Source organism: Rhinopithecus roxellana, chromosome 8 (genome assembly GCF_007565055.1).
Source record: "Rhinopithecus roxellana isolate Shanxi Qingling chromosome 8, ASM756505v1, whole genome shotgun sequence".
NCBI classification, from domain to species: Eukaryota; Metazoa; Chordata; class Mammalia; order Primates; family Cercopithecidae; genus Rhinopithecus; species Rhinopithecus roxellana.
This window is the reverse complement of record NC_044556.1, coordinates 9,434,692-9,461,022: the sequence shown is the minus strand read 5'-3', so window position 1 is coordinate 9,461,022 and position 26,331 is coordinate 9,434,692. Positions and strand designations below refer to the sequence as shown.

The window sequence follows — 26,331 nt, the reverse complement described above, 5'->3', positions numbered from 1 at the left end:
GAACCTGGGAGGCGGAGCTTGCAGCGAGCCAAGATCGCACCACTCCAGTCCACAGTCCATCCTGGGTGACAGAGTAAGACTCCGTCTCCAAAAAAAAAAAAGGGGAAAACAGATCACAGATGGGCTGTTCTAGCTGAAGGGGAAGAGAAAGATATGGGTTAAACACTTCCAGAATGAGACGGAATTTGACTCCCTCCATGCCCTACTGAGACCCATGGGGTCAGGGTCAAGGGCAGCTCACCTTGCAGGAGAATTCTGGTCTCAGACTCCGTGTCCGGGACTTGGTCACTGAGGTCTGCAGGTGGGACGTCCTCTCTCTGCACTCCTTCTGCAGGGTGAGTGAGAGACACCGATGGCTCTAGCTCCCTCCTGCCCTATCCTACCTCACTAAACCCAGGTCGCTTCCCCCCCTCACCCCGCCAGCCCCTCAGCCCCTACCCCTGCAGCTGGCTCACCTTGGCCCAGGCGTTCTGGATCCAGCGTGCGAACAGCCACAGTTTTGTTCATTCTGATGCCTTCCGGCTACACAGTGTTGGAGGTGGGGGGAGTCATTGGATGAATAAAAGAACAGGACAGACACACAGATGGTCAGCAGGGCACTGTCCTTAGAATTACCCTGGCATAGCCAGGCACAGTGGCTCATGCCTGTAATCCCAGAACTTTGGGAGGCCAAGGTGGGTGAATCACGAGGTCAGGAGATCAAGACCATCCTGGCTAACACAGTGAAACCTCGTCTCTACTAAAAATACAAAAAAATTAGCCGGGCATGGTGGCGGGCGCCTGTAGTCCCAGCTACTCGGGAGGCTGAGGCAGGAGAATGGCGTGAACCCGGGAGGCAGAGCTTGCAGTGAGCCGAGATCTTGCCACTGCACTCTAGCCTGGGCGACAGAGCGAGATTCCGTCTCAAAAAAAAAAAAAAGATTTACCCTAGCATAGGTGTCAAAGCATCTGACCCCAGCCCCTTGCCCCCAGCTGTGTGATTAGGGGCCAGTTACTTAACCTCTCTGTGCCTCAGCTTCCCTCCGTAGAAGGAGGAGGCCATATAAACACCTACCTATTGTGTTGTGGTGTGAATTTATCAGAAAGTTATAAATCAATAAGGAAATAACATAATCTTTTGAATTCTTTTTTGAGACAGGGTCTCAATACAATAAAATAGAAAAATTAGCCGGGCGTGGTGGCAAATGCCTGTTATCCCAGCTACTCAGGAGGCTGAGGCATGAAAATCGCTTGCACCCAGGAGGCAGAGGTTGCAGTGAGCCGAGATCACACCACTGCACTCCAGCCTGGGCAACAGAGTGACACTCTGTCTCAAAATAATAAATAAATAAATAAATAAATAAATAAATAAATAAATAATCTTTTGAATTGAGTACAAAAAAATTATTGATTGGTGATGGTTGATGAGCTTTTCAGCACCCCCTAAAATTCTATGCCTGGGGTTATCTCACTCACTTTACCACAATCCTGGCTCTGCTTCTGAAATTCTGGGACTGCCAAATTTCCTAAGCCAGACACTATGATTCTTACTGTCTCAGAGCCTGGATCTGCGACCTGAGTCAATAGTAGGAAGACCAGGAACCCTCTCTGAAGGACAAGGGTTTGTGGGTGCCCCAAGCACTCACCACGACCTTCAGGGACTTCCTGACACCGTCACTGATGAAAAAATGGTAGACGGCAGCCTTGACTTCTACTTCCTGCAGGCCGGTCTTTAGGGGCACGATGACATAAGGAACGGACAGCGAGGACTTGGGGGGGATGGTTACGGTCTGCTGGTGACGCCTCTTGGCGGTGGCCAGGCTGCAGAAGGCTGGATTGTGGAGTAGTTCCACCCTCACCTGCCAGGGAGAGAAAGTATCAGGGCAAGTGTGTGTGCAACAGGCTACCTACCCCCTTGCAGGCTCCATGAAGCTTCTGCCATGCTAGGACCCACCTTGAGCTCTTCGTTCTGCCGGTAATTGTAGAGAACGGCTCGGATTTCCACCTGCTCGTTTCGAACAACAGAGTAGGGTAGCCGCAGGTCGATGAAGAAGTCCTGCATTACTGTGACCTCGAAGGGGTCTGCCACACAGATCCCTTCCCGCGCAGAGACAGAACATGGAGCGTTAAGGTCGGGGAGTGGACAAGACGAGACTCCTGGATCTCAGCTCTTAGTCCTCACTGCAGGAGCTCTCCCTAACTCAGCCTGTCTTTGCAAAAGCCTATGAACTAAACGCTGTCAATGGTGATAAATGACAGATGATCGTGGTGGTTGGGAGTTACCATATTTTGTTATTATTATTATTATTATTTGAGACAGAGCAAGACTCTGTGACTAGGATGGAGTGCAGTAGCGCCATCTCGGCTCAACGCACCCTCCGCCTCCTGGGTTCAAGCGACTCTCCTGTCTAAGCCTCTCGAGCAGCTGGGACTACAGGCATGCACCACCATGCCCAGCTAATTTTTATATATTTAGTAGAGATGAGGTTTCACCACGTTGGCCAGGATGATCTCGATCTCTTGACCTCGTGGTCCACCCACCTCGGCTTCCCAAGTGCTGAGATTACAGGCGTGAGTCACTGCGCCTGGCCGGAGTTACCATTATTTAATGATTTGCATTCTGTTTGTAGTTTGACTCAGAGATCTACATGTAGGAAGAGAAATCTCCAAAACATATCCGCATCTCTGAAATGGTAGCCCCAAGCCGTGGGTGAGAGCTGAGCACTCAAAATGGGGTTTGCTCAAGTGAGAAACTGGATTTGTACTTTTATTTGAATTACTTGTTTTAAAATATATTTAATTTCATTCAGATGTAAACTTTAAACCTGATGATCTAGCTATGTGTGGTGGCTCATGCCTGTAATCACAGCACTTTGGGAGGCTGAGGCGGGAGGATTGCTTGAGCCCAGGAGTTCAAGGCTGCAGTGAGCTATGATCACACCACTGCACTCCAGCTTAGGCAACAGAGTGAGATCCTGTCTCTAAAACCAAACCCAGTGAAACAAAACACACAAACAACCGATGCTCATTGTAAATATATGAAACACCATTGAATTGTATATTTTATTATTATTGCTATTTTTTTTTTTTTTTTTTTTGAGACAGGGTCTCGCTCTGTCACCCAGAGTGCGGTAGCGTGATCTTGGCTCACTACAACCTCCGTATCCTGGGTTCAAGCAATTCTCCTGCCTCAGCCTCCTGAGTAGCTGTGATTACAGGCACCCACCACCATGCCCTGCTAATTTTTTGTATTTTCAATAGAGATAGTGTTCACCATGTTGGCCAGGCTGGTCTCAACCTCCTGACCTCAGGTGATCTGCCTGCCTCGGCCTCCCAAAGTACTGGGATTACAGGCGTGAGCCACCACGCCCGACCTGAATTGTACATTTTAAAAAGGTGACATATAGAATGTGAATTAAATCTTAATTTTATTAAAATGATGATTGATTGAGTGGAAAACATTTAAGCATGTTTGCAACAACTTGAGTATGAGGATCTACCTTTTCTTTTTCTTTCTTTTTTTTGTAGAGATGGGGCTTTGCCATGTTGCCCAGGCTGATCTCAAACTCCTGACCTCAAATGATTTGCCAGCCTCAGCCTCTCAAAGTAATGGGATTACAGCCGTGAGCCATCACACCTGGCCTGAGAATCTACCTTTTTGAACTATAAATGTTATGAAACCTAAAATACAGATCAAAGTATTTCCAACGAAAACCTAGCATCCTGGGCTGGGCGTGGTGGCTCACACCTGTAATCCCAGCACTTCGGGAGGCTGAGGAAGGCAGATCCCTTGAGGTCAGGAGTTTGAGACCGGCCTGGCCAACATGGCGACACCCAGTCTCTACTAAAAAAAGGAGACTTAGCATCCTATTTACGCCACTGAACTCCAGCATAGGTGACAGAGCAAGATCCTGTCTCAAAAAAAGAAGGAAAATCTAGTATCCTAAATGAGATGTACTGAATTGTAAACTACATGCTAGATTTTGAAGACAGTGCAAATGGAAGTAAAATATATCATCAGTAATTTTGATATACTAGTAGATTATTATCAAATCTTAAAAGATTATAGTCACATTATTAGTGTGATGTGGTTTTGCAACTTTTTACAAAATGTTGAAATGATACTATTTTGGGTATATTTAAATTAAATAGAATGTTTTGTAATAAGTTATGATATGGCATAATTATAAATATGTAATCAATAATAAATATCTCATTTATATTATATAACATCTAATAAAATATACATTATATATGTTAATATGTCAATAATAACAAATGACATAATAGTAGTACATTATAATTATAGATTATAACAAAATTAAATTATGGTAAATTATAATTATTTATTTATAAATAAATAAATAAATTTATTACATAAATTATATATTATGTAATATAATTATATTGTTATGTAATATACAATTATATATCATGTTATGTAATATATAATTATATAATATATAATTATATATCATGTTATGTAATATATAATTATATACAATATATAATATATAATTATATATTATATAATTAAATATAAACACATTACAATTAAATATATAAATAAATATTGTAATTAAATTTATTATAAATTATTATAAATTATAATAAACCATATAAATTATGGCTTGGGTATAAAGAGAATATTTACACTTAATGTAAATTTTAATATATCTACTTTCTAATGATTTGATCTTTTTTCTTTCTCTTTATCAATATATATTTCCTCTCTTGTATCCACTCTTTGACTCAATCTTTTTTCAATTACTTAAAAGTTCTGGGAAAAATAAACCTTTCAAATATACATAAAACTTGCATGTAGGTGCACATTTTTCCTCTTGGGGCAGACTCCCATATGGCTTGACATAGTGCCGATGTCTACTTAAAATGTGGATTGTTTGTCATCCTGGATTTTATTTTTTTGTTTGCATTCCCTTTGATGTTTAAAAAGTATCATATTGGCCAGGTGCAGTGGCTCACGTCTGTAATCCCAGCATTTCAAGAGGCTGAGGCAGGAGTATCACTTGAGCCCAGGAATTGGAGACCAACCTGGGCATCAAAGCAAGACCCCATCTCAAATTAAAATAAATAAATAAATATATATATATGTACACACACACACACACACACACACACACATTGCACTAATTGCTACCAAGTGGCAGTTTGGACAAAGAAAATTTTTTAAAGAAAATAATATTGCATTAAAATACTATTTTTGGCGGGGTACGCTGGCTCACACCTGTAATCCTAGCACTTTGGGAGGCCAAGGTGGGTGGATTGCTTGAGGTTAGGAGTTTGAGACCAGCCTGGGCAACATGGTGAGACCCCATCTCTACTAAACATACAAAAAATGAGCTGGGTGTGTTAGTGCTTGCCTGTAGTCCCAGCTACTTGGGAGGCTGAGGCAAGATAATTGGTTGAACCCAGGAGGCAGAGGTTGTAGCAAGGCAAGATGGCACCACTGCACTCCAGCCTGGGCGACAGAGCGAGACTCCATCTCAAAAACAAAAAAAAAAAACACGAAAATTTCCCACACTACACTAATGTAATTTTTTTGGGGGGTGGGCGGTTACTGTTTTGGCATGCTCTTAAATTTTGTGCCTGAGGACAGTGCCTCATCTCTTCACTTGCCTTGCTGTCAACCATCTGTATCTGACCAGAGCTAGCCAGGGTCTCACATTAGGCTGTAGATGGCGGGGGGAGGACAAGTACCTAGGAATGGGACCACCCCTTGTCCCCAGTTTTGTCATGTTGCACAGTCTGACCACCAATGTGTTAATCACGTGTTTCATCCTGCTTCCTTTTGTGTTTGTATCTTTTCTTATTTTCCTTTTTGAGATAGTCTTGCTCTGTCACCCAGGCATGAGTGCAGTGGTGCGATCTCGGCTCACCGCAATCTCTGCCTCCTGGGTTCAAGCGATTCTCCTGAATCAGCCTCCCGAGTAGCTGGGACTACAGGTGCCCGCCACCACACCCGGCTAATTTATTGCATTTTCAGTAGCGATGGGGTTTTGCCACGTTACCCAGGCTGGTCTCAAACTCCTGACCTCAGGTGATCTGCCCATCTCGGCCTCCCGAAGTGCTGAGATTACAGGGGTGAGCCACCGTGCCCGGCCCCTCATATATCTTTTCTGAATCACTTTGCCCTCTCTCATGTCCACATCACCTCTGAAAGCTTTCTCTTGTAACTGCCTCTGTAACACTGTCACGGCATGGTGGACTCGTATCTTCATCCATTGATCCAAACCCACAGAATGTACAACACTCTCATGTGAAACTTGGAACTTAGGGTGAAAGTGCTGTGTGTCTGGAGGTTCACTGATTGCAACCAATGCACTGCTCCACTGGGGGTGCTGGTAATGGGGGAGGTTGTCAATGTGTGGGGACTAGGGGTGTGTGGGGAGTCTGTACTTTCCCCTGAATTATGCTGTGAACTGAAAAGACTCTAAACAATAAAGTGCACTAAAAAAAAATCACCACAGTGGCTCACGCCTGTAATCCCGGCACTTTGGGAGGCCGAGGTCGGTGGATCACTTGAGGTCAGGAGTGTGAGACCAGCCTGACCAACATGGTGAAACCCCATCTTTACTAAAATTACAAAAATTAGCCGGGCATGGTGGTGGGTGCCTGTAATCCCAGCTATTGGGGAGGCTGAGACAGGAGAATCGCTTAACCTGGGAGGAGGAGGTTGCAGTGAGCTGAGATCGCGCCATTGCACTCCAGCCTGGGTGACAGAGCGAGACTCCTTCAAAAAAAAAAAAGAAAGAAGAAAAGCATCAATGTTAGAGACTGTACCCCCACCCTGTCCAGCTTTTGACAGTGTTAGAGTAGACAGATAGGTGGAAATGAGCAGGCAGGGGAGCTTCCTGGGAAAAGAAGTCCCAGACAGGCTGCCTACTGATAGCGCTGCTCACTGGCAGTCAGCGAAAGGACGACGGCTGCATTAGCTACGTGTGGCCTGGTGGTTGGGGTCCTCCAACGCTGAAGGGGACTTATCAGGTCCTCGCTGGAAATAACCCTGCTAGAGATTTTCCCTGATGACGAGCATGTACACTGCTCCAAAAACCCACCCTAGAGTCGTCTTTTGCTATTATCATAGGAAAAAACACACCCTGGGTGGAGATTTTAGACGCTAATGAGACATGCCGTGTGCGTGCTAGCACGTACAGTCACAGAGCCTGCTCGCCCAAAGAGACCTCCCAAAACATGCCTGCAAGTGACACGCCCTCATGCCCCTTCATGAAAAATCATGTAGGCCGGGCGCGGTGGCTCACGCCTGTAATCCCAGCACTTTGGGAGGCCGAGACGGGCGGATCACGAGGTCAGGAGATCGAGACCATCCTGGCTAACCCGGTGAAACCCCGTCTCTACTAAAAAATACAAAAAACTAGCCGGGCGAGGTGGCGGGCGCCTGTAGTCCCAGCTACTCGGGAGGCTGAGGCAGGAGAATGGCGTAAACCCAGGAGGCGGAGCTTGCAGTGAGCTGAGATCCGGCCACTGCACTCCAGCCCGGGCGACAGAGCGAGACTCCGCCTCAAAAAAAAAAAAAAAAAAAAAAAATCATGTAAGAGTCTCATAAAAAGAGTCCACCCGCAGTATCTGCTGCTGGCTCATTCTCTTGAGCAGCCGTGTCTGTCATCTTTCAGAGCACACTGTCACTTTCTATTTATTAAGAGAAGGCGTTTCCCTCTCGTTGCCCAGGCTAGAGCACAGTGGCACAATCTCGGCTCACCGCAACCTCCACCTCCCAGATTCAAGCGAATCTCCTGCCTCAGCCTCCTGAGTAGCTGGGATTACAGGTGCTCACCACCCCCTGCCTGGCTAATTGTTTAGTATTTTTAGTAGAGACGGGGTTTCACCGTGTTGGCCAGGCTGGTCTTGAACTCCTGACCTGAGGTGATTCCCCTGCCTCGGCCTCCCAAATTGCTGGGATTACAGGTGTGAGCCACCGAGCCTGGCCCTGTCTCTTTAAATAAGCATTGTGACTACTATTTTTCCAGGGGGACGAGACCAGAGCTGTTTCTTCCTTCAATAAACTCTGCTACTTAACCCTTGCTATGCATCTCTTGGTTGAATTCTTTCTTCCAAGTTAGACGAGAACTAAGGATTCCCGCAGTTCCTGATAACAACACCTCTGTGGTAACCAGGGCAGAGAATAAAGTGCCAAGAACCATAGGGTTCCTTGACTTTGGATAAAATGAGATGACACTCAGACACCCTGGGGTCTCTGCCTGCCTGGGACCAGCCAGCACCCTCGCTCACCTTTCTTGTCTGACAAGCTCACAGCCAGAATCTCCCACGTGGTGATGGAATCTTTCAAAAATATATTCATGAGCTTCGTGGAGATTCTGGATGGAGAAGAGGTTGGGGCATTAGGAAACGTCATGTAGCAGGGTGGTAGAGGGAGAGAGCTGGTGCAGAGGGATCCTGAGGAACAGGGTGGAAGGGTCTGGGGGTGCCTCCATGTAGGTAACCCAACAAATGATTTTTCTAGGTTGGGCTGTGGGGCTGCACTATGATTCCAGAGAAGACAAGAGATAGCAGGTGCATGCAAATTAAATGGTCTGGCTATGGGGTGGGTTGCATGGGGGATTACCCCGGCCTTACCCATTTTTCGGTGGCTCTTTCAACTCTTCAATCTTCCACAGCCAGCTCTCTGGGAACTCACTTCGGGAAACAATATTCTCCTCTGCGATGATGTCCTCATCCAGGTTACCTGCAGGGGGTTTAGATCTGCATTCAGAACAGACCAGGCCAGGCGCCATGGCTCACGCCTGCAATCCCAGCACTTTGGGTGGCTGAGGTGGGTGGATCACTTGAGGCCAGGAGTTGGAGACCAGCCTGGACAACGTGGTGAAACCCCGTCTCTACTAAAAATACAAAAATTAGCTAGGCATGGTGACACATGCCTGTGATCCCAGCTACTCTGGAGGCTGAGGCAGGAGAATCGCTTGAACCCAGGAGGTGGAGGTTGCAGTGAGCCGAGATCGCACGACTGCACTCCAGCCTGAGCAACAGAGACAGACTCCATCTCAAAACAGCAACAACAACAACAAAAAACCCAAACCAAACCAAACAAACAAAAGAGGCCACCTACTTCCTCAGCAGTCACACCTTTAGATCCTACCTCTGCCCAGGAGGGATACCTAGCAGCGAAATACATCCCGGACACGGAGGACTGTAGGATGAATTCTCATGAGCCCCAGACACATCTGCCCTGGGAATTACTTCTCCATTAAAAAAAAAACTAAAAATTATATCCCACAAATGTACTGGTATAAGGACATATACAATGCAGACTGGATCATATTCATTCCTTTCCCTCTGATTTTTAAAGAAATGAAAGCATTTGGCCAGGCACAGTGGCTCACATCTGTAATCCCAGCACTTTGGGAGGCCGAGGCGGGTGGATCACTTCAGGTCAGAAGTTTGAGACCAGCCTGGCCAACATGGCAAAACCGTGCCTCTATTAAAAATATGAAAATTAGCCAGGCATGGCAGCGGGTACCTGTAGTCCCAGATACTTGGGAGGCTGAGGCAGGAGAATCACTTGAACCCGGGAGGCGGAGGTTGTAGTGAGCCAAGACTGTGCCACCGCACTGCAGCCTCGGTGACAGAGTGAGACTCCGTCTCGAAAAAAGATAATAATAAAAGAAGGAAAGCATGTGCACGTGCCTCGAAAGGATCATGGTCCTGAGAAACCATGTCTGCTTCCTCTGAGGGATTTGTCCATTCTGAACATGACTAGGTGAGCTGAGAACATTCCCAGACCTGGTGCAGAACATGGAAGAAGCAGTAGCCTTTAAAAACCATCTAATACAAAAATTAGCCAGGTGCGATGGCATGCGCCTGTAATCCCAGCTACTGGGGAGGCTGAGGGAACGAGAATCGCTTGAACCCAGGAGGCGGAGGTTACAGTGAGCTGAGATTGCATAACTGCACTCCAGCCTGGCAACACAGCAAGACTCGGTCTCAAAAAAAAATCTCAATAGGCTGAATGTGGTGCTATGATCCCAGCGCTCTGAGAAGCGAAGTGGGAGGATGGCTTGAGCCCAGAAGTTTGAGACCAGCCTGGGCAACACACTGAGACTCTCTCTCTAGAAATAATAATTTAAAAATTAGCTGGGCATGGTGGCATGCACCTGTAGTCCTAGCTACACAGAAGGCTGAGGCTGAGACAGAAGGACCCCTTGAGCCCAAGAGGTTGACGCTGCAGTGAGCTGTGACTGCACCACTGCACTCCAGCCTGGGCGAAAGAGCGAGACCCTGCCTCTAAATAAATATATAAATCAACAAAAGCAGCTTGACACTACCAGCAAGTAAAAGCAATTGGACTCCTCCCCCTGCCCCACCCCATGGGACCTACTCCTGGCCAGGCCCAGGTGACTGGCCCGCGCGTGCTGCCGCCGCAGCTCTGTGATGTAGTTGCAGCAGTCCAGGAAGGCCTTCTTGCACGCCTCGTCCAGGGTGATGTAACGGGTCCGGCGCTGGCACGAGAACCTCATGGGGTTCTCCCGCATGCCATGCTCGCAGCACTTGCGCAGCTCCTTGGGGTACTTGCCCACTGCGGGAGCACATTCCCCCAGGCCACACCCTCAGCTGGGGACCCGCAGCAGGGGGGACTCGGGTCGGAATCCAGGGAGGCATTTCCCGCCAGGACCTCCCTTCCTCCCTCTCTGGCTCCTGCACAGCCAGGCTCGGGGCTCACAGGGTGGGGTTCAGGGGCAGGAGTGGGTAGGAAAGGCACCCACCTTTGTCCATTCTCTTCTCCGCGAGCTGCACGGAACGGCGTCGGCGGGCGGCTGGCTGGGGGCACTGAAGTTCTGCGGGGCAGGCGGCCGAGAAGAAGATGGCTGAGGCACCTACTAGGTGTCCTCGGTTCACCCCTCACGATCGTGGGAGGTGGGGGTGCTCCTGCTCTCATTTGATGGAAGAGCAAACTGAGGCTCAGAGGGGAGGGGTTTACTTGGTGGTGGTGGTGGAGGCGGGGCTTGAACCCAGGGCCCCGGATTCCAGAGCTCTGCTCCCAGCATCTGGGAAGTGGAGGTGCTGTCCGTCCCTGCACCAGCCCCTGGTGGCGACCTCACCTGCCCTCTGGGCGGTCTGCTGGCCACTGCTGCTGGCAAAGGTCAGGCCTGCATCCGAGAAGACACCGGCGTAGTCCTTCCCACTGCCTGGGGTGCAGCCGATGTCTGCCTTCTCCACCACGTCCCAGATCTGCGGGGGGCATAGGGGTGGCAGGACGCAGGGAGGCTAGGCTGGCAGTTGGGATCCCCCACATATGCACCTGTGTATCTCTTCCTGAATGAGTCCACCCCGTCCTGCTTTCATCCCCCCCCATTCCTGCTTCTGCCCTTCCTTTCTCTCTCCTTCCTTCCTTCCTTCCTTCCTTCCTTCCTTCCTTCCTTCCTTCCTTCCTTCCTTCCTTCCTTCCTTCCTTCCTTCCTTCCTTCCTTCTCTTTCTTTCTCTCTCTCTCTCTCTCTCGCTCTCTTTCTTTCAAGACAGAGTTTGCTCTGTCACCCAGGCTGGAGTGCAGTGCTGTGATCTCAGCTCACTGTAACCTCCAACTCCCAGGTTCAGGCGATTTTCCTGCCTCCGGCTCCCGAGTAGCTGAGACTACAGGTGCACGCCACGATGCCCAGCTAATTTTTGTATTTTTATTAGAGACAGGGTTTCACCATGTTGGCCAGGCTGGTCTCATACTCCTGACCTGAAATGATTCCCCTGTCTTGGCCTCTCAAAGTGCTGGGAGTGAGCCACCATGCCTGGGCTTCTCTTTTCTTTCTCTCTTTCTTCTTTCCCTTCCCTTCCCTCCCCTCCCCTCCCCTCCCCTCCCCTCCCCTCCCCTCCCCTCCCCTCCCCTCTCCTCCCCTCCCCTCCATCCCTCCCTCCCTCCCTCCCTTCCTTCCTTCCTTCTTTCCTTCGTTCTTCCCTCCCTCCCTTTCTCTTTCTCTCCTTTCCTTTTCTTTCTCTCTGTTTCTCTCTCTCTCTTCTTTTTTCTCCTTTCTTTCCATTCTTTTTTTTTTTTTTTTTTTTTTTAAAGTTGGGATCTCGCACTGTCACCCAGGCTGGAGTGCAGTGGTGCAATCACAGCTCACTGCAGCCTCAAATTCCTGGGCTCAAGCAATCCTCACACCTCAGCCTCCTGAGCAGATGGGACTGCAGGCATGCGCCATCATGCCCAGCTATTTTTAAATTTTTCTGTAGAGATGGGGTCTTGCCATGTTGCCCAAGATGGTCTGGAACTCCTGGCCTCAAGTGATCCTACCACCGTGACCTCCCAAAGTGCTGGGATTCCAGGCGTAAGCCACCACACCCGGCCTCCATTCCAAATCTTATCTCCATTCCCTCTCTGATTCCATCTGCTTTCCCATCCTCACTCCTGATCCCAGGCCAATGCCACCTCCATCTTCGTCCCTACTCCGGAAGCCTTCCCCACTGGATGCCCCTGGGCGTACTGCCACCAGCCTCTCAGAGCCCCAGTTGAACGTGTCCAAGGGCCGGGTGCGGTGGCTCAGGCCTGTAATCCCAGCACTTTGGGAGGCTGAGACGGGTGGATCATGAGGTCAGGAGATCGAGACCATCCTGGCTAACATGGTGAAACCCCGTCTCTACTAAAAATACAAAAAATTAGCCGGGCAAGGTGGCGGGCGCCTGTAGTCCCAGCTACTCGGGAGGCTGAGGCAGGAGAATGGCGTTAACCCGGGAGGCGGAGCTTGCAGTGAGCCGAGATAGCACCACCGCACTCCAGCCTGGGCAACAGAGCAAGACTCCGTCTCAAAATAATAATAATAATAAAATAAAAATTAAAAATTAAAAAAAAAAAAAGAAAGTGTCCAAGTCTCAGCCGGCCACGGTGGCTCACGCCTGTAATACCAGCACCTTGGGAGGTCAAGGCAGGTGAATCACAAGGTCAAGAGATCGAGACCATCCTGGTCAACATGGTGAAACCCTGTCTTCACTAAAAATACAAAAATTAGCCACGCATGGTGGTGGGCACCTGTAGTCCCAGCTACTTGGGAAGCTGAGGCCAGAGAATCGCTTGAACCTGGGAGGCAGAGGTTGCAGTGAGCCGAGACTGCGCCACTGCACTCCAGCCTGGTGATAGAGTGACTCCATCTCAAAAAAAAAAAAAAAAAAAAGGAGGAAGAAGAAGAGGAAGAAGAAGAAAGAAGGAGGAGAAGGAGGAGAAGGAGGAGAAGGAGGAGAAGGAGGAGGAGGAGGAGAGAAGGGGAGGAGGGGAGGAGGAGGAGGAGGAGGAGGAGGAGGAGAAGAGAAAGAAGAAGAAAAGAAGAAAGAAAGGAAAGAAAGAAAAAGAGAAAGAAAAAGAAATAAGCAGAAAGAAAGAAGCAAAGAAAAGCAATCAAAGAACAAGAAAAGAAAATAACGAAAAGCAAACAAAGAACAGAAAGGAAGGAAGAATAGTTCAGTTTCTTTTTGACCATCCCCAACTGGAACCCATGTCCAACCTCATTCCCATCTTCAGCTTCCGCCATCTGTGTCTGGTCTGCTCTGATCTCTGCTTTTAGCCCATGCCCCCACTGTACTGCCCTCTCCAATCCCATCCATCTCCCCCAGCCCCAGCTCTGTGCCTCCGCCTCTTCTCAGCAGCCTTGGGACACTGATCCTTACCTTACTCTGCGTCAGCTTGTTCTTCTTATTCAGCACAAACACGCCCTTGTCCACAGCCACCAGTCCCACCCGGGCCCCGTGGTCACCCTCTATCTTCAGGGTCATCTGCTGCCCAGGTGAAGGCTGCCTGTCTTCTGACTGGCCGCTTTTTACCACCAGCTGTGGGGAGGGCGGAGATGCAGAAAGAAGTCAGCCCTGGGAGAGAGGAGTGCCCGGGATGGAGGGGGTGCTGGGCTAGAGTGGAACGACAGAAAGGTTGGGGGGAGCCGTGGGGGTGGCGGGGGAGAGAGAGAGAGAGAGAGAAAGGGAAAGAGGGAGGGAGAGAGAGGGAAAGAGAGAAAGGGACAGAGAGAAAAAGAAAGGGAGAGACAGGAAGAGAGGGAGAGAGAGACGGAGAGACAGAGAGAGGGATAGTGAGGGGGGAGAGGAGAGGGAAAGAGAGAGGGAGAGAGAAAATGAGAGAGAGAGAAAGAGAGAGAAAGTGAGAGAGAGAGAGAGAGAAAGGGAGAGAGAGAGAGAGAAAGGGAGAGGGAGAGAGAGGGAAAGAGAGAGAAAGAGAGAGGGAGAGAAAGAGGGAAAGAAAGAGAAGGAGAGAGGGGGAGAGAGAGAGAGAAAGGGAGAGAGAGAGGGAGAGAAAGAAGGGAGAGGGAGGGAAAGGGAAAGAGAGACAGGGAGAGAAAAAAGGAGAGAGAGAGGCAGAGAGAAAAGGAGAGAGATAGAGAAAGAGGGAGAGAGGGGAGAAAGAGAAGGAGAGAGAAGGAAACAGAAATGAAGAGAGAGGGAAAGAGAGATAAAGAGAGAGGGAAAGAGAAATAAAAGGAGAGACAGTTGAGAGACAGAGAGGGAGGAGAGAAAGGGAGAGGAAGAGGAGAGAGAGAAAGGACAGAGAAAAGGAGAAAGGGAGAGAGAGAGAAAGAGGAGACAGGGAGACAGAGAGAGAAGGAGTGGGGAGAGGGAAAGAGGGAGGGAGGGAGTCCAGGGCACACTTACCGAGCCCACGCAAGTGTCCTTGACGTCCACCCACACGGAATCGGCCACCACCTCCCTCTGGCCGCTGGCGCCGATCAGCGTGTAGTACGCCACCAGGCGGAAGGAAGGGATGAAGTCGGTGGTGATGGACAGGGGCAGCACCACCAGGTCCTGGCCGGGCTCTCGCACCTGGCGTCCCACCTTCAACAGCTTGCCCTTGTTCATGATCTAGGGGGACAGGCTGGCATCAGGCTGGGGAGGGCAAGTGGGAGGGAATGCAGGGAGGGATCGGGATGGGGGAAGGGGCCCCGGGGGTGCAGAAGAAGCAAGGAGGGGCGGGGGGCTGAGGTTTCCAGGTGGCCACGGACCAGGTAGGTGTAGTAGCGGATCTTGGCCTGGTGGGCGCGGTCCATTCGCAGGAGGAAGTTGACGTTGAGGGTCTCCCCGGGTCTGAGCTCTGCACGTGGCACTGAGAGATGCAGGTAATTGTTGGAGTTGCCCACGGTGCTGTAGGGCTGAGCCTCCATGGTCCTGGTAGCCTGCTCTGCCTCCGAGAGCTCCCGCTTCTTCGTGCGCACCTGGGTGCGGATTAGGATGTATGCTGGTCCCCGCCCAAGGATGCCCACACCCGAATCCCTGAGACCTGGGAATTGGTGGCCTTTCTTGACAAAAGGGACTTGGCAGATGGGATTAAGTGAGGGATCTGGAGATGGAATCATTATCCTGGATGATGTAAGTGGAGCTAATATAATCATAAGGGTCTTTATTAAGGGGGGGCAGGGGAGAGAGGAAAGGAGAGAGAGACAAAGAGGGAGAGAAAGAGGAGAGAGAGAGAGAGGGAGAGAGAGAGGAGGGAGGAGAAGAAGAGGAGGAGAGAGGAAAATGTAAGAGGAGAGAGGGAGGGAGGGAGATAAAGGAAAAGGAGGGGGAAGAGGATGAGGAGAGAAGGGAGGAAGAGGAGAAAAGAGAGAGGGAGAAAGAGGGAGAGAAGGAGAGCCAGGAGAGAAGGGGAGAGGAAGGGGAAAGAGATACAGAGACAGAGAGAAAGGGAGAGGCGCTGGAAGATGCTCTGCTGCTGCCGTTAAAGGCGGAGGAAGGGGCCATGAGCCAGCCTTTAGGGTGCCCTCTCCACACTGCAAAAAGCAAGGGAGCAAACTTTCCCCCAGAGCCAGGACTTCTGACCTCCCAAACTGTAGACCCAAAAATGTATGTTGCTTCAGATCACTAGGCTGCAGCCATTTGTCACGGCAGCCACAGGAAATTCACATGCTGAGCACAGTGAGGGGTAAGTGGGGTGCCCAGCCTGGGAGCTGCAGAGGCACCGGGAGGCCATCTGCAACCTCCACAGCTGTCATGAGACTTGTTTCCCTCCCAGTGAGGGGCAACAGGGCCACTTCCACAGAAGCCAGGAGAACTGAGACCACCTTACAACAATGGGCCTGTCCTGAACACTGCACAACCCTCCTTGTGCGATTCAGGCTCCTTCCCCCGTGGGAGTGGAAACACTGTGCGTGGATGGAGCGCTTCTCCGTGTGAGTGGAAGGAGCAGGGCATGCAAGAGGAAGAGTCTTGTTTCCTGGAACTGTGGACCCCTCTATGCAGACAGCAGGACCCCACTGTGCAGGAGAGAACTCCTCCATGCAGATGAGAATATCTCTATGCAAATGGCAGGACCCCATTGTGTGGGAGAGAACCCCTCTATACAGATGAGAATATCTCTATGCAAATGGCAGGACCCCACTGTGCAGTAGAGAACCCCTCTATGCAAATGAGAATATGTCTATGCAAATGGCAGAACCCCACTGTGCAAACACCAGGATCCCTGTACTGTCTTCCCAGTGGTGGGGTTCTGAGGCTGGGCCCAGACGCACCGTGATGCTCAAAGGCTTCTGGCTGGGGTGTGTGTTGATGCTGAGTTTGGCCACGCCGTCTCCCTGGGTTAGAGACTGCACAGCGTCCTCACCCTGGACTGCCACGGGGACTCGGTAGGCTGGAGAGCCATCGGGGTTCGTCACGAACACCTGTGATGGGGGGTGAGGTGGGGGAAGTTCAGGCAGGCTCAGGGGTGTGGCCGGTGTTCCTGAAGGGAGGAGTGGGACCCCTTTCCGCCCTGGGTCTCACCATGAGGTCAAAGGGCATTCCTGGTTTGAAGTACTTGGGCGTCTTGGTGAAGTGGATCTGGTAGGGAGAGGTCACGATGGGGATCCCGCTGCGCTCCGCCTGCACCATGTCACTTCCTGAGGGGACCAGCTGTGAGTGTAGGCTCCTGGGCCACCCCTCAGGATAGGAACTCCTCCCTCCGAATGGACCCCACCTTCAGACTAGGCCTCCTCCCTCGGAGTGGAGTCCACTTTCATACTGGGCCTATGCCCCCCATCAGACTGGACCCCACCTTTATACTGGCCTTGCCTCCTCCATCAGACTGGGCACAGACTTCATACTGGGCCTGTGCCCCCATCAACCCGGACCCCACCTTTATACTGGCCCTACCTCCTCCATCAGACTGGACCCATCTTTATACTGGCCCTGCCTCCCTCATCAGAGTGGACACAGACTTCATACTGGGCCTTCCCCATCAGACTGGACCCCATGTTTATACTGACCCTGCCTCCCCCATCAGACTGGATTCCACCTTCATACTTGGCCTCCCCTCTCAGAGTGGGCCTACCCCATCAGACTGGACCCTACTTTCACTCTGAGCCTCCCTCCTTAGACTAGGCTTTCTCTTCTGACCTGGCCTCCCCTCTCAGACCGGCCCACTTGATGGTCCTGAGCCTGGCCTTCAGACTGGGCCTCACCTGAGTGCAAGATAACGGTGACAGACACATACAAAGACTTCCCCACCAGGTCTTCCGGTCGGGGGTTCTGCACCCCGTCCAGCAGTACCTTCCGGCTCAGCACGGCGTCCCCTGAGCCATCCTCAATCTGGGAAGGGAGAGGAGGACTCAGAGAGGGGAGCGGGCTCAGAGGAAGCAGGGACTGGGGGAGGGATCAAAGAGGCCTCTGTCAGTGGTGCTACCGGGATGCGCTTGAGGGATTCAGGCAGGGAAATCCTCTGCTCGCCATCCTGGATCCCGAAGATGACAAAGGCAGTTCCCTCCACTTTCTTCCCATAGAGGAACCTACGGGGCAGACAAAGAGGGCTTCAGGTTCGTCCCTCCTAGAGAATGGGATCTCCTCCAGCTTCTCCTGCCAGTGCTAAAGACTGGAGCCCCCGACCCACTGCTGGCCTCTCACTTAGCCCCATCTCTAGCCCCTCATCTGGCTCCATCCCCAGCCCCTCACCTTGCCACACTCCCAGGCCCATGTCTTGCCCCACTTCCAGCCCCCCACATGGTCCCACCCCCAGCCCCTCACCTTGCCCCACCCCCAGGCCCCCACCTGACTCCACCCCAGTCCCCCACCTGGTCCCACACCCAGCCCCCCACCTGACTCCACCCCCAGCTCCTCACCTAACCCCACCTGCAGCCTCCCACCTGGTTTCACCCCCCGCCCCCCACCTGGTCCCACCCCCAGCCCCTTACCTTACCCCACCTGCAGCCTCCCACCTGGTCCCACACCCAGTCCCTCACCTGACTCCACCCCCAGCTCCTCACCTAACCCCACCTGCAGCCTCCCACCTGGTCCCACCCCCAGCCCCTTACCTTACCCCACCTGCAGCCTCCCACCTGGTCCCACACCCCAGTCCCCCACCTGGTCTTCACCTGGTCCCTCACCCAGCCCTTACCTGGCTCCACCCCCAGTCCCTCACCTGGCGGTGATGGTGACCTCCAGGCCCTTCTCATTATAGATGTAGTAGAATTTCTCTGTAGGCTCCACTATGACCTCGAAACTGGGCAGCACTGGGGGAGAGACGGTGTTGGTGGGGGCGGCGCTGGGCCAGGCGTTCTGGGCGCTGCCTCCCCCAGCCCCTCCTCCTCTTACCATACTCCTTCACCTCAAACTCAGCGGAGAAGACCTGTTGCGGTGAATTTTCATAGTAGGCTCGGATCTTCCACTGGCCCATGCTGTGAGGAGGGTGGATGAGTGGTCTGCTCAGGCCTCGGAGCCCCCCGCTCCCTCTCCTGGGATAGGGGAGCCCTGAACCCCTTCCTCAAGAGCCCAACATACTTGACGAGTTCTGGAATGTCCCAAGACAAGGGCAAGATGCCAAATTGGTTCTGAGAAGACAAGGAGTCCTGCTTGACCGGGATGCCTTCCGGGTTCTGTGGGAGGCAGAAGGGAAGGATACGGGATAAAATGACTCTTCAGAGGCTGGGCTTAGCCTCTCAGCTCTCCCTGACCTCTCTGTGTCTGGACATTCTCTGTGCAGTGTCTACTGTGGTTAAGAACAGGGACCTGGGCAGGCATGGCGGCTCACACCTGTCATCCCAGCACTCTGGGAAGCTGAGGTGGGCAGATCACCTGAGGTCAGGAGTTCAAGACCAGCCTGGCCAACATGGTGAAACCCTGTCTCTACTACAAATACACAAATTAACCGGGCATGGTGGCGGGCACCTGTAATCCCAGCTACTCAGGAGGCTGAGGCAGGAGAATCGCTTGAACCTGGGAGGCGGAGATTGCAGTGAGCCAAGATTGCTCCATGACACTCCAGCCTGGGAGACACAGTTAGACTCCATCGCAAAAAAAGAAAAAAAAGAACAACTACCCGAGTCAGTCAACCTTAAGTTTGAATCTGTACTGTGCCACTTACAAGCTGTGTGATCCTGGGCAAGTTACCTAACCTCTCTGTGCTCAATGTGAAACTCTAGAAACAGGAGATAATAATGGCACCTACTGTATTAGTTTGGGACATAGTTCGTATGCGTAGGGGCTCATTTCTTCAGTGTCTCTCTGAATACTAATAACTAGTAGTATCATTTCATTTGCTGCCAACATTTAAACAACATGAGACATCATCGCACCACTGCACTTCAGCCTGGGTGAAGGAGCGAGACCCCATCTCAAAAAATAATTTATTAGCGCGAGTGCGATGGCTCAAGCCTGTAATCCCAGCACTTTGAGAGGCAGAGGTGAGAGGACTGCTCAAGGTCAAGGGTTCAAGATCAGCCTGGGAAACATAGGGAGACTCCATCTCTACAAAAAATTTTAGAAATTAGCTGGATGTGGTGGTGCACGTCTGTGGTCCCAGCTACCCAGGAGGCTGAGACAGGAGGATCGCTTGAGCCCAGGAGGTCAATGCTGCAGTGAGCTGTGATTGTGCCACTGCACTCCAGCCTGGGCAACAGAATGAGACCCTGTCTCAAAATAATAACAATGAAATGAATGAATAAATAAATTTAAAAGAAATTGTACAGAGGTAACAGGGATCAGGCAAGTGGCATGTCTGAAGGCCGTGACCTGGCTTTAGGTATTGAAACACATAAAAGTCTGTTTTTGTGTTTTTTTTTTTTTTGAGACAGAGTCTCGCTCTGTCGCCCAGGCTGGAGTGCAGTGGCGCGATCTTGGCTCACTGCAGGCTCTGCCTCCCGGGTTCACACCATTCTCCTGACTCACCCTCCCGAGTAGCTGGGATGACGGGTGCCCGCCACCACGTCCAGCTAATTTTTTGTATTTTTAGTAGAGACGGGGTTTCACCGTGTTAGCCAGGATGGTCTCGATCTCCTGACCTCGTGATCTGCCTGCCTCGGCCTCCCAAAGTGCTGGGATCACAGGCGTGAACCACCGCGCCCGGCCAAAAGTTTGTTTTTCCAGCTTCTGTTGGAAACAAGGAAATTTCTGTGGATAGTGTACTCTGGTTAGCAGGAGACATCTAATCGGAGCTGGGCAACTGTTGTGCCTTTAAAAGAGGTGTGTGGTCTCTGTTCCCCCACAGACCGTACCAATCCCTAAATCTAGATAATTTTTAATTTTTTTCTGTGGAGATGGAGTCTCCCTACCTTTCCCAGGCTGGTCTTGAACCCCTGGCCTCAAGCAGTCTTCCCATCTCTGCCTCCCAAAGTGTTGGAATTACAGGCTTGAGCCATTGCATTTGCCCCAATTATTTTTTGAGACAGGGTCTCACTCTGTCACCCAGGCTGGAGTGCAGTGGCGCGATCATGACTCACTGCAGCCTGGAATTCCTGGGCTCACGTGATCCTCCTGCCTCAGCCTCCTGGGGCAGCTGTGACCACAGGCGCGCACTACCACACACAGCTTTTTTTTTTTTTTTTTTTTTTTAACTTTTATTTTTTGTAGAGACAGGGTCTGCTCTGTTGCCCAGGCTGGTCTCAGACTCTTGGGCTCAAGCGATCCTCCTGCCTTGGCCTCCCAAAGAGCTGGGATTACAAGTGTGCGGCCAGGCACGGTGGCTCAAGCCTGTAATCCCAGCACTTTGGGAGGCCAAGACGGGCGGATCATGAGGTCAGGAGATCGAGACTATCCTGGTGAACACGGTGAAACCCCGTCTCTACTAAAAAAAATACAAAAAACTAGCCGGGCGAGGTGGTGGGCGCCTGTAGTCCCAGCTACTCGGGAGGCTGAGGCAGGAGAATGGCGTAAACCCAGGAGGCGGAGTTTGCAGTGAGCTGAGATCCGGCCACTGCACTCCAGCCTGGGCGACAGAGCGAGACTCCGTCTCAAAAAAAAAAAAAAAAACAAGTGTGAGCCACTGCCCAAGCCTTGTATGATTTCAATACATCCTCATGATAATTCTATGAGAACACCCTCCTTCCCCTTCTCTCCTCCCATCCTTCTCGCTTGTTCCGGTAAGTTTTTTATTAAACCAAGCTATATACCAGCTTTGTGCTGAGTTCAGGTGACAAAACCCTGAACAAACATAAAAATTCCTTCCTGGATGGATTTAGGTTCAACAGAGGGTGAGACGAGGGAAGAAGCAATTATCAAATGAATAAATCTTATTTGCAGGACATGGCGAGAAGGAGGAGTGTGTGTGTGTGTTTGTGTGGGGCGTTGGGGGGCGTGGTCAGGGTGGGCATTTGCAACTTTACTGCTTACTCAGAGAGACTTCATTGTAAAATTGAGACATTATTGACATTGAGCTAAGACTTAGAGGAGGAGAGAGGAGGAGCTGTGTGGATATTTGGAAGAAGAGGGTTTTCTTGAGAAGAGGGCACAGCCCGTGCCAAGGCCCCAAGGCAGGACTGCACCTGGGTGTTGGAGGAACAGGGAGGAGGCCCGTGTGGCTGGAGCAGAATGAGCGAGGGGGAGACAGGGAGGAGAGGAGGGCAGGGAAGGGACAGGGCAGTGTGTGCAGGGCCTTGTGGACTGCAGGGAGGACTTAGGCTTTGACCCATAGGAAGGTGGGAGCCATGGAGGGCTGTAGGAAGAGGAGGGATGGGCCCTGAGGCAGGTGCTCACAGGCGTCCTCTGGCTGTCATCGGTAGAATAGATGACAGAATTATCTGTCATGATCCCAATATTCAGATGAGGTAACTGAGGCTCAGGGAGGTGAAGTGACCAGGGGGGTTATCTGAAAGCAGAATCCACGGACACCTGCACTGCTCCCTGGGGTCTCCCTGGATGTCCACCTTGTCTCTCGGCCTGTGTGTGTGTGTGCCATATGGTGTATTGTGTGGTTGTGTGTTGGGCTGTATGTTGTGTGTGTTATGTTGTGTGCATTGTGTTGTGTGTGGTTGTGTGTTGTGTGGTTATGTTCTGTGCTGTGTTTTGTGTGTGTTGTGTGTGTTGTATGATTGTCTTGTGTGGTTGTGTGTTGTGTGTGGTGTGGTTATGTATGTTGTGTTGTGTGTGTTTTGTGTGTATTGTGTGCTTGTGTATGTTGTGTGCATTGTGTTGTGTTTTGTGTGTTGTGTGGGTATGCACGTTGTGTTGTGTGTATTGTGTTGTGTGTTATGTTGTGTGGTCATGTATGTTTGTGTGTGTGTTGCGTTGTGTGTGTGCATTGTGTGTGCACATGTGTGCATATCTCTTTGCCTCTGTGTGTGCTGTGTGCTGTATGTGTGTGTGTGTGTGCTGTATGTGTGTGTGTTGTGTGGGTGTGTGTCTGTATATCTCTTTGCCTCTGTGTGTGCTGTGTGCTGTATGTGTGTGTGTTGTGTGGGTGTGTGTCTGTATATCTCTTTGCCTCTGTATCTCTGCCACTGCACCTCTTCCGGTGTGTCTTTCTCTGTCTCTCTCGATCTCTTTGCCTCTCCTGAGCCTGTGCCCCTGCTGCCCCTGGGGCCCCCTCTGGCTGGTACCTCAATGTTGACCATGACCGTCCGGCCCACGGGTAGCAGCTTGTGGTTGACGGTGAAGATCCGACAGAGAACTGGGGATAGACAAGGAGGCCTGGTGAGACCCTGGCCGGCCCACGCCGGTGCACCGCCCTCTCCAGCCGCCCGCAGCCTCACCTGTGGAGCCAGGGGTGTAGATGGTCTTGTCTGTCTGGATGAAGAGGTACCCGCTCTGAAGGCTGACTAGTACCACCTTCTCCACCACTTGGGCCCCGAAGGTGGCCTGCACTGTCACGAACTTGTTGTGCCCCTTTTCTGACTTGAACTCCTTGTTGGCTGGGATCTAGGTGTGGGCAGGGCATTGTCAGGGGTCTGTTCCAAGGCCCCGTGCCCACGGTTCAGCTTCCGGATCTTGGGCTGGGTCCCTCTTTGCCTGCCCATTATTCTTGGTCTCCCAGGGTGGCCCAGTTTTGGGGAGGGAGGGGCATGTGAAGGAGGTGCCAGCGGAGAGGGGGGACCAGGGAGGGGACTCAGAAGGAAGAGCTCACAAGGAAGAGAGAGCTTATAGGAGGAGGGGCTCAGAAGGGGCGGGAACTCAGAAAAGGGGAGGGGCTGACATGGGGAGCTCAGAAAGGGGGAGGGACTCAGGTGAGGGAACTTAGAAAGCGGTGAAGACTAAGAGGGGAGGAGTTCAGAAGAGGAGACCTTTGAAGGGGCGGGGCTTAGAAAAGGAAGCGATTCAGTGGGAGGGACTTAGAAGGGGTGGAGTCTCAGAGAAGGGAGGGGCTTAGAATGGGAGAAGCCTCATAAGGGGTGGGGTGTCAGGTAAGGACAGGGCTTAGAAGGGGAGGAGACTCAGAAGGGGTGGAGTCTCAGAGAAGGGAGGGGCTTAGAAGGAGAGGCGCCTCCGAAGGGGTGGAGTCCTCAGGGAAGGGCAGGGCTTAGAAAGGAAGGAATCTCAAAAAAGGTGGAGACTCAGGGAATGGAAGGGCTTAGCAGGGGAGGAGACAGAAGGGGGAGGGCTCAGAGAAGGGAGGTTCTTAGAAGGGACGGAGCCTCAAAAGGAGTGGAAACTCAGGGAAGGGCAGGGCTTAGAAAGGTAGAAGACAGGTGCCGGGCGTGGGGTCTCACGCCTGTAATCCCAGCACTTTGGGAGACCGAGGCGGGCGGATCACGAGGTCAGGAGATTGAGACCATCCTGGCTAACACGGTAAAACCCCGTCTCCACTAAAAGTACAAAACAATTAGCCGGGCGTAGAGGCAGGCGCCTGTAGTCCCAGCTACTCGGGAGACTGAGGCAGGAGAATAACATGAACCCAGGAGGCAGAGCTTGCAGTGAGCCGAGATTGCGCCACTGCACTCCAGTCTGGGTGATAGAGTGAGACTCTGCCTCAAAAATAAATAAATAAATAAATAAATAAATAAATAAATAAATAAATAAATAAATATAAAGAAAGGGAGAAGACAGAAGGGGAGGGCTCAGAAAGAGGGAGAGTGGGCGTGGCTGTGGGTGTCAGCAGGGTCCTGCACCAGTCTGCACCCACCCTGATGGTGACGTTGCCCATGTGGCTGGTGGCAGGGGTCAGCACGGTCTTCTCACTGGACAGCACCAGTTTTTTGCCTGGGAAGTCGTGGACAGTGACAGTGACCGGAACATCCCCTTTCGCGTCGTGGGCCTCCAGCACCACGGTCTCCTCACTCTCCAGCCGCAAGACGTTGGGGGTGATCATAGAGTACCTGTCAGAGTGGGGCACGGGAGTGGGGCTGTCATTTCCGGGGTGTGAGGCGCCAGTCCTCACTGGAGTCAGCGCCTGGCAGGCTGTGTGCCCCAGCCCCTGGTCCTGGAGAGGATCCAGGGACTGCTGGCGCACTGCCAGTGCCAATATCTGGATCTGAATTCTCTGGGCACTGCCACCGTCTCAACCACATGGGCAGGACAGCAGCCACCATGACTCCCACTCTCAGCCAGCTGGGCCTGGACTTTGAAAGCCTGGGCAACGAGGGGCCATGCATCCCACCAACCCCTGAACCTCCAAACCAGCGTCAGCAACTCCTCCACGTCTCTGGACTTCCAGACCCACAATGGCCTAAACCCACACATGCCCCAAACCCTAAACCTCTACATCTCTAAACACTACAAATACGTAAACACTCAAACCCCAGACAGCCTAAACTCTACATACCCAAACCCACATACACCCAAACCTCTAAACCTCAAATCTTAGAGTACCCCAAACCCAGCCTAAACCTCCAACACCCCGGTCCTAATAAATACAACCAATTCCAAACGCCCCAACCATACATGAACCCAAAGTAGCCAATCTTGAAACCCACACTGAAACTTCTAAGTCGCCAAGCTGCAAACTCCCAAATCTTGCAAAGTCCAAACCTCCGCGTCTCCAAGTCATCCCCAACCACACCGTCACTAAACACCACATACACCCTAAACCAACAGATGACCTCAATTCCAGAAACATCCCAAATTCCAATTCCACAATACCTGGATTCCACAAACACCCAACCCAGAAACACCCAAACTCACAGGCAGCACACATTTATATAAACATTCCCAACCCGCTAACCCCAGAATCCACAAACACCCAAATGCACCCTGAATTCTACAGGGACCTGGACCCCCAAATGGCGGATTCCACCCCAGAAGCAGCCTTGTTTCTGTGTAGAGTTGTAACCACTCACATGGGAGTCCCCAGAGCCAGGGGGAGGTGGATTAGTAGCAGGAGCAGCAGGCTGGGACCTGAGGTGGGTCCCATGGTGCTGGGACAGTGCAGGGACAGAGGGACAGAGGGACAGAGGGAGAGGATGGGGAGGAGTGAGCAGTGCCTGCTGGAGTTGGCTTTTTATCCAGCTCCTGCCTTTCCCCCGCCTCCTCAGTCCCCCCTTCTCCCCATGGCCTCTCCCCTTTCGGGAGCTGCCCCAGATTTCTCAATACCATTTCCTAAGTTTTTCAGTCCCTGGGGCCAACATGTCTGTGGGGTGAGTAACCTGAAGGCATGTTCCCCAGCAGCATGAATGTAGCTGCACCCTGCCCTGAACTCTCCCAGGGTCAGGGCCAGCTGGTGAACACAGACCTTTCTCTGTTGGACCCACTTTGTAGTGGAAGAAGACGAAGGTCTGGAGAACCCCCCACCGCGGACGTCTTGGACCTCATCCCCAGTTCACTTTTGGCCATGCATTTATCAGTCGAACCCTTCCTAGGAATCTCTCTGTAGGCTGGGAGTTGGAGCTCTACTTCTAGAGGCTTCCATGCTGAGGGAGGGGAAGTAGGATGGTGGAGGGACAGAGCCCAGCACAGAAACTCCTAGTCTCATGAAATGTTTTCTAGCTCATGTGCAGAGCAGGGGGGAAAAAAAAGAAGAAGAAGAAGAAATGTTTTCCCCAGTGAAACAGAACTCTGCTTCTTGGAGGGTCAGGGAAAACTTCCTGTAGGAGGGGACATTTCAGATGGGCTTTGAGGTATGTGTAGGAGTTCACTATCTAGGTAAGCTTATTTTCCAAGGAAGCTCTCCGCACTTACCCTTGTCAGGATGCCTGAGTGACTTTGGTGGTGAGAAAAGTCATCACTGAGGAAAGTCTTCATTTCTAGAACTTTTGTACCTGTCTTATGTC

At 51.5% G+C, this 26,331-nt stretch overlaps 1 protein-coding gene across 1 annotated transcript in view; it reads right to left on the bottom strand.

Annotated features, from left to right (window-relative positions):
* C3 (complement C3) overlaps positions 1–25,561 on the bottom strand; it is a 42,190-nt gene extending 16,629 nt beyond the window's left edge. The window contains exons 1-23 of the mRNA XM_010367161.2: positions 25,402–25,561; positions 24,249–24,441; positions 22,882–23,047; positions 22,729–22,799; positions 18,698–18,792; positions 18,512–18,594; positions 18,339–18,429; positions 17,607–17,709; positions 17,386–17,512; positions 16,709–16,824; positions 16,459–16,608; positions 14,956–15,165; positions 14,609–14,815; positions 13,619–13,777; positions 11,073–11,202; positions 10,737–10,808; positions 10,352–10,549; positions 8,593–8,701; positions 8,248–8,333; positions 1,934–2,076; positions 1,626–1,838; positions 456–522; positions 242–328 (exon numbers count right to left, since the gene is read on the bottom strand). Coding sequence (XP_010365463.1) covers positions 242–328; positions 456–522; positions 1,626–1,838; positions 1,934–2,076; positions 8,248–8,333; positions 8,593–8,701; positions 10,352–10,549; positions 10,737–10,808; positions 11,073–11,202; positions 13,619–13,777; positions 14,609–14,815; positions 14,956–15,165; positions 16,459–16,608; positions 16,709–16,824; positions 17,386–17,512; positions 17,607–17,709; positions 18,339–18,429; positions 18,512–18,594; positions 18,698–18,792; positions 22,729–22,799; positions 22,882–23,047; positions 24,249–24,441; positions 25,402–25,475 — 2,950 coding nt within the window. The 5' untranslated portion in view covers positions 25,476–25,561. The remainder of the gene's footprint in view (positions 1–241; positions 329–455; positions 523–1,625; positions 1,839–1,933; positions 2,077–8,247; positions 8,334–8,592; positions 8,702–10,351; positions 10,550–10,736; positions 10,809–11,072; positions 11,203–13,618; positions 13,778–14,608; positions 14,816–14,955; positions 15,166–16,458; positions 16,609–16,708; positions 16,825–17,385; positions 17,513–17,606; positions 17,710–18,338; positions 18,430–18,511; positions 18,595–18,697; positions 18,793–22,728; positions 22,800–22,881; positions 23,048–24,248; positions 24,442–25,401) is intronic.
* Positions 25,562–26,331: the final 770 nt, after the last annotated feature.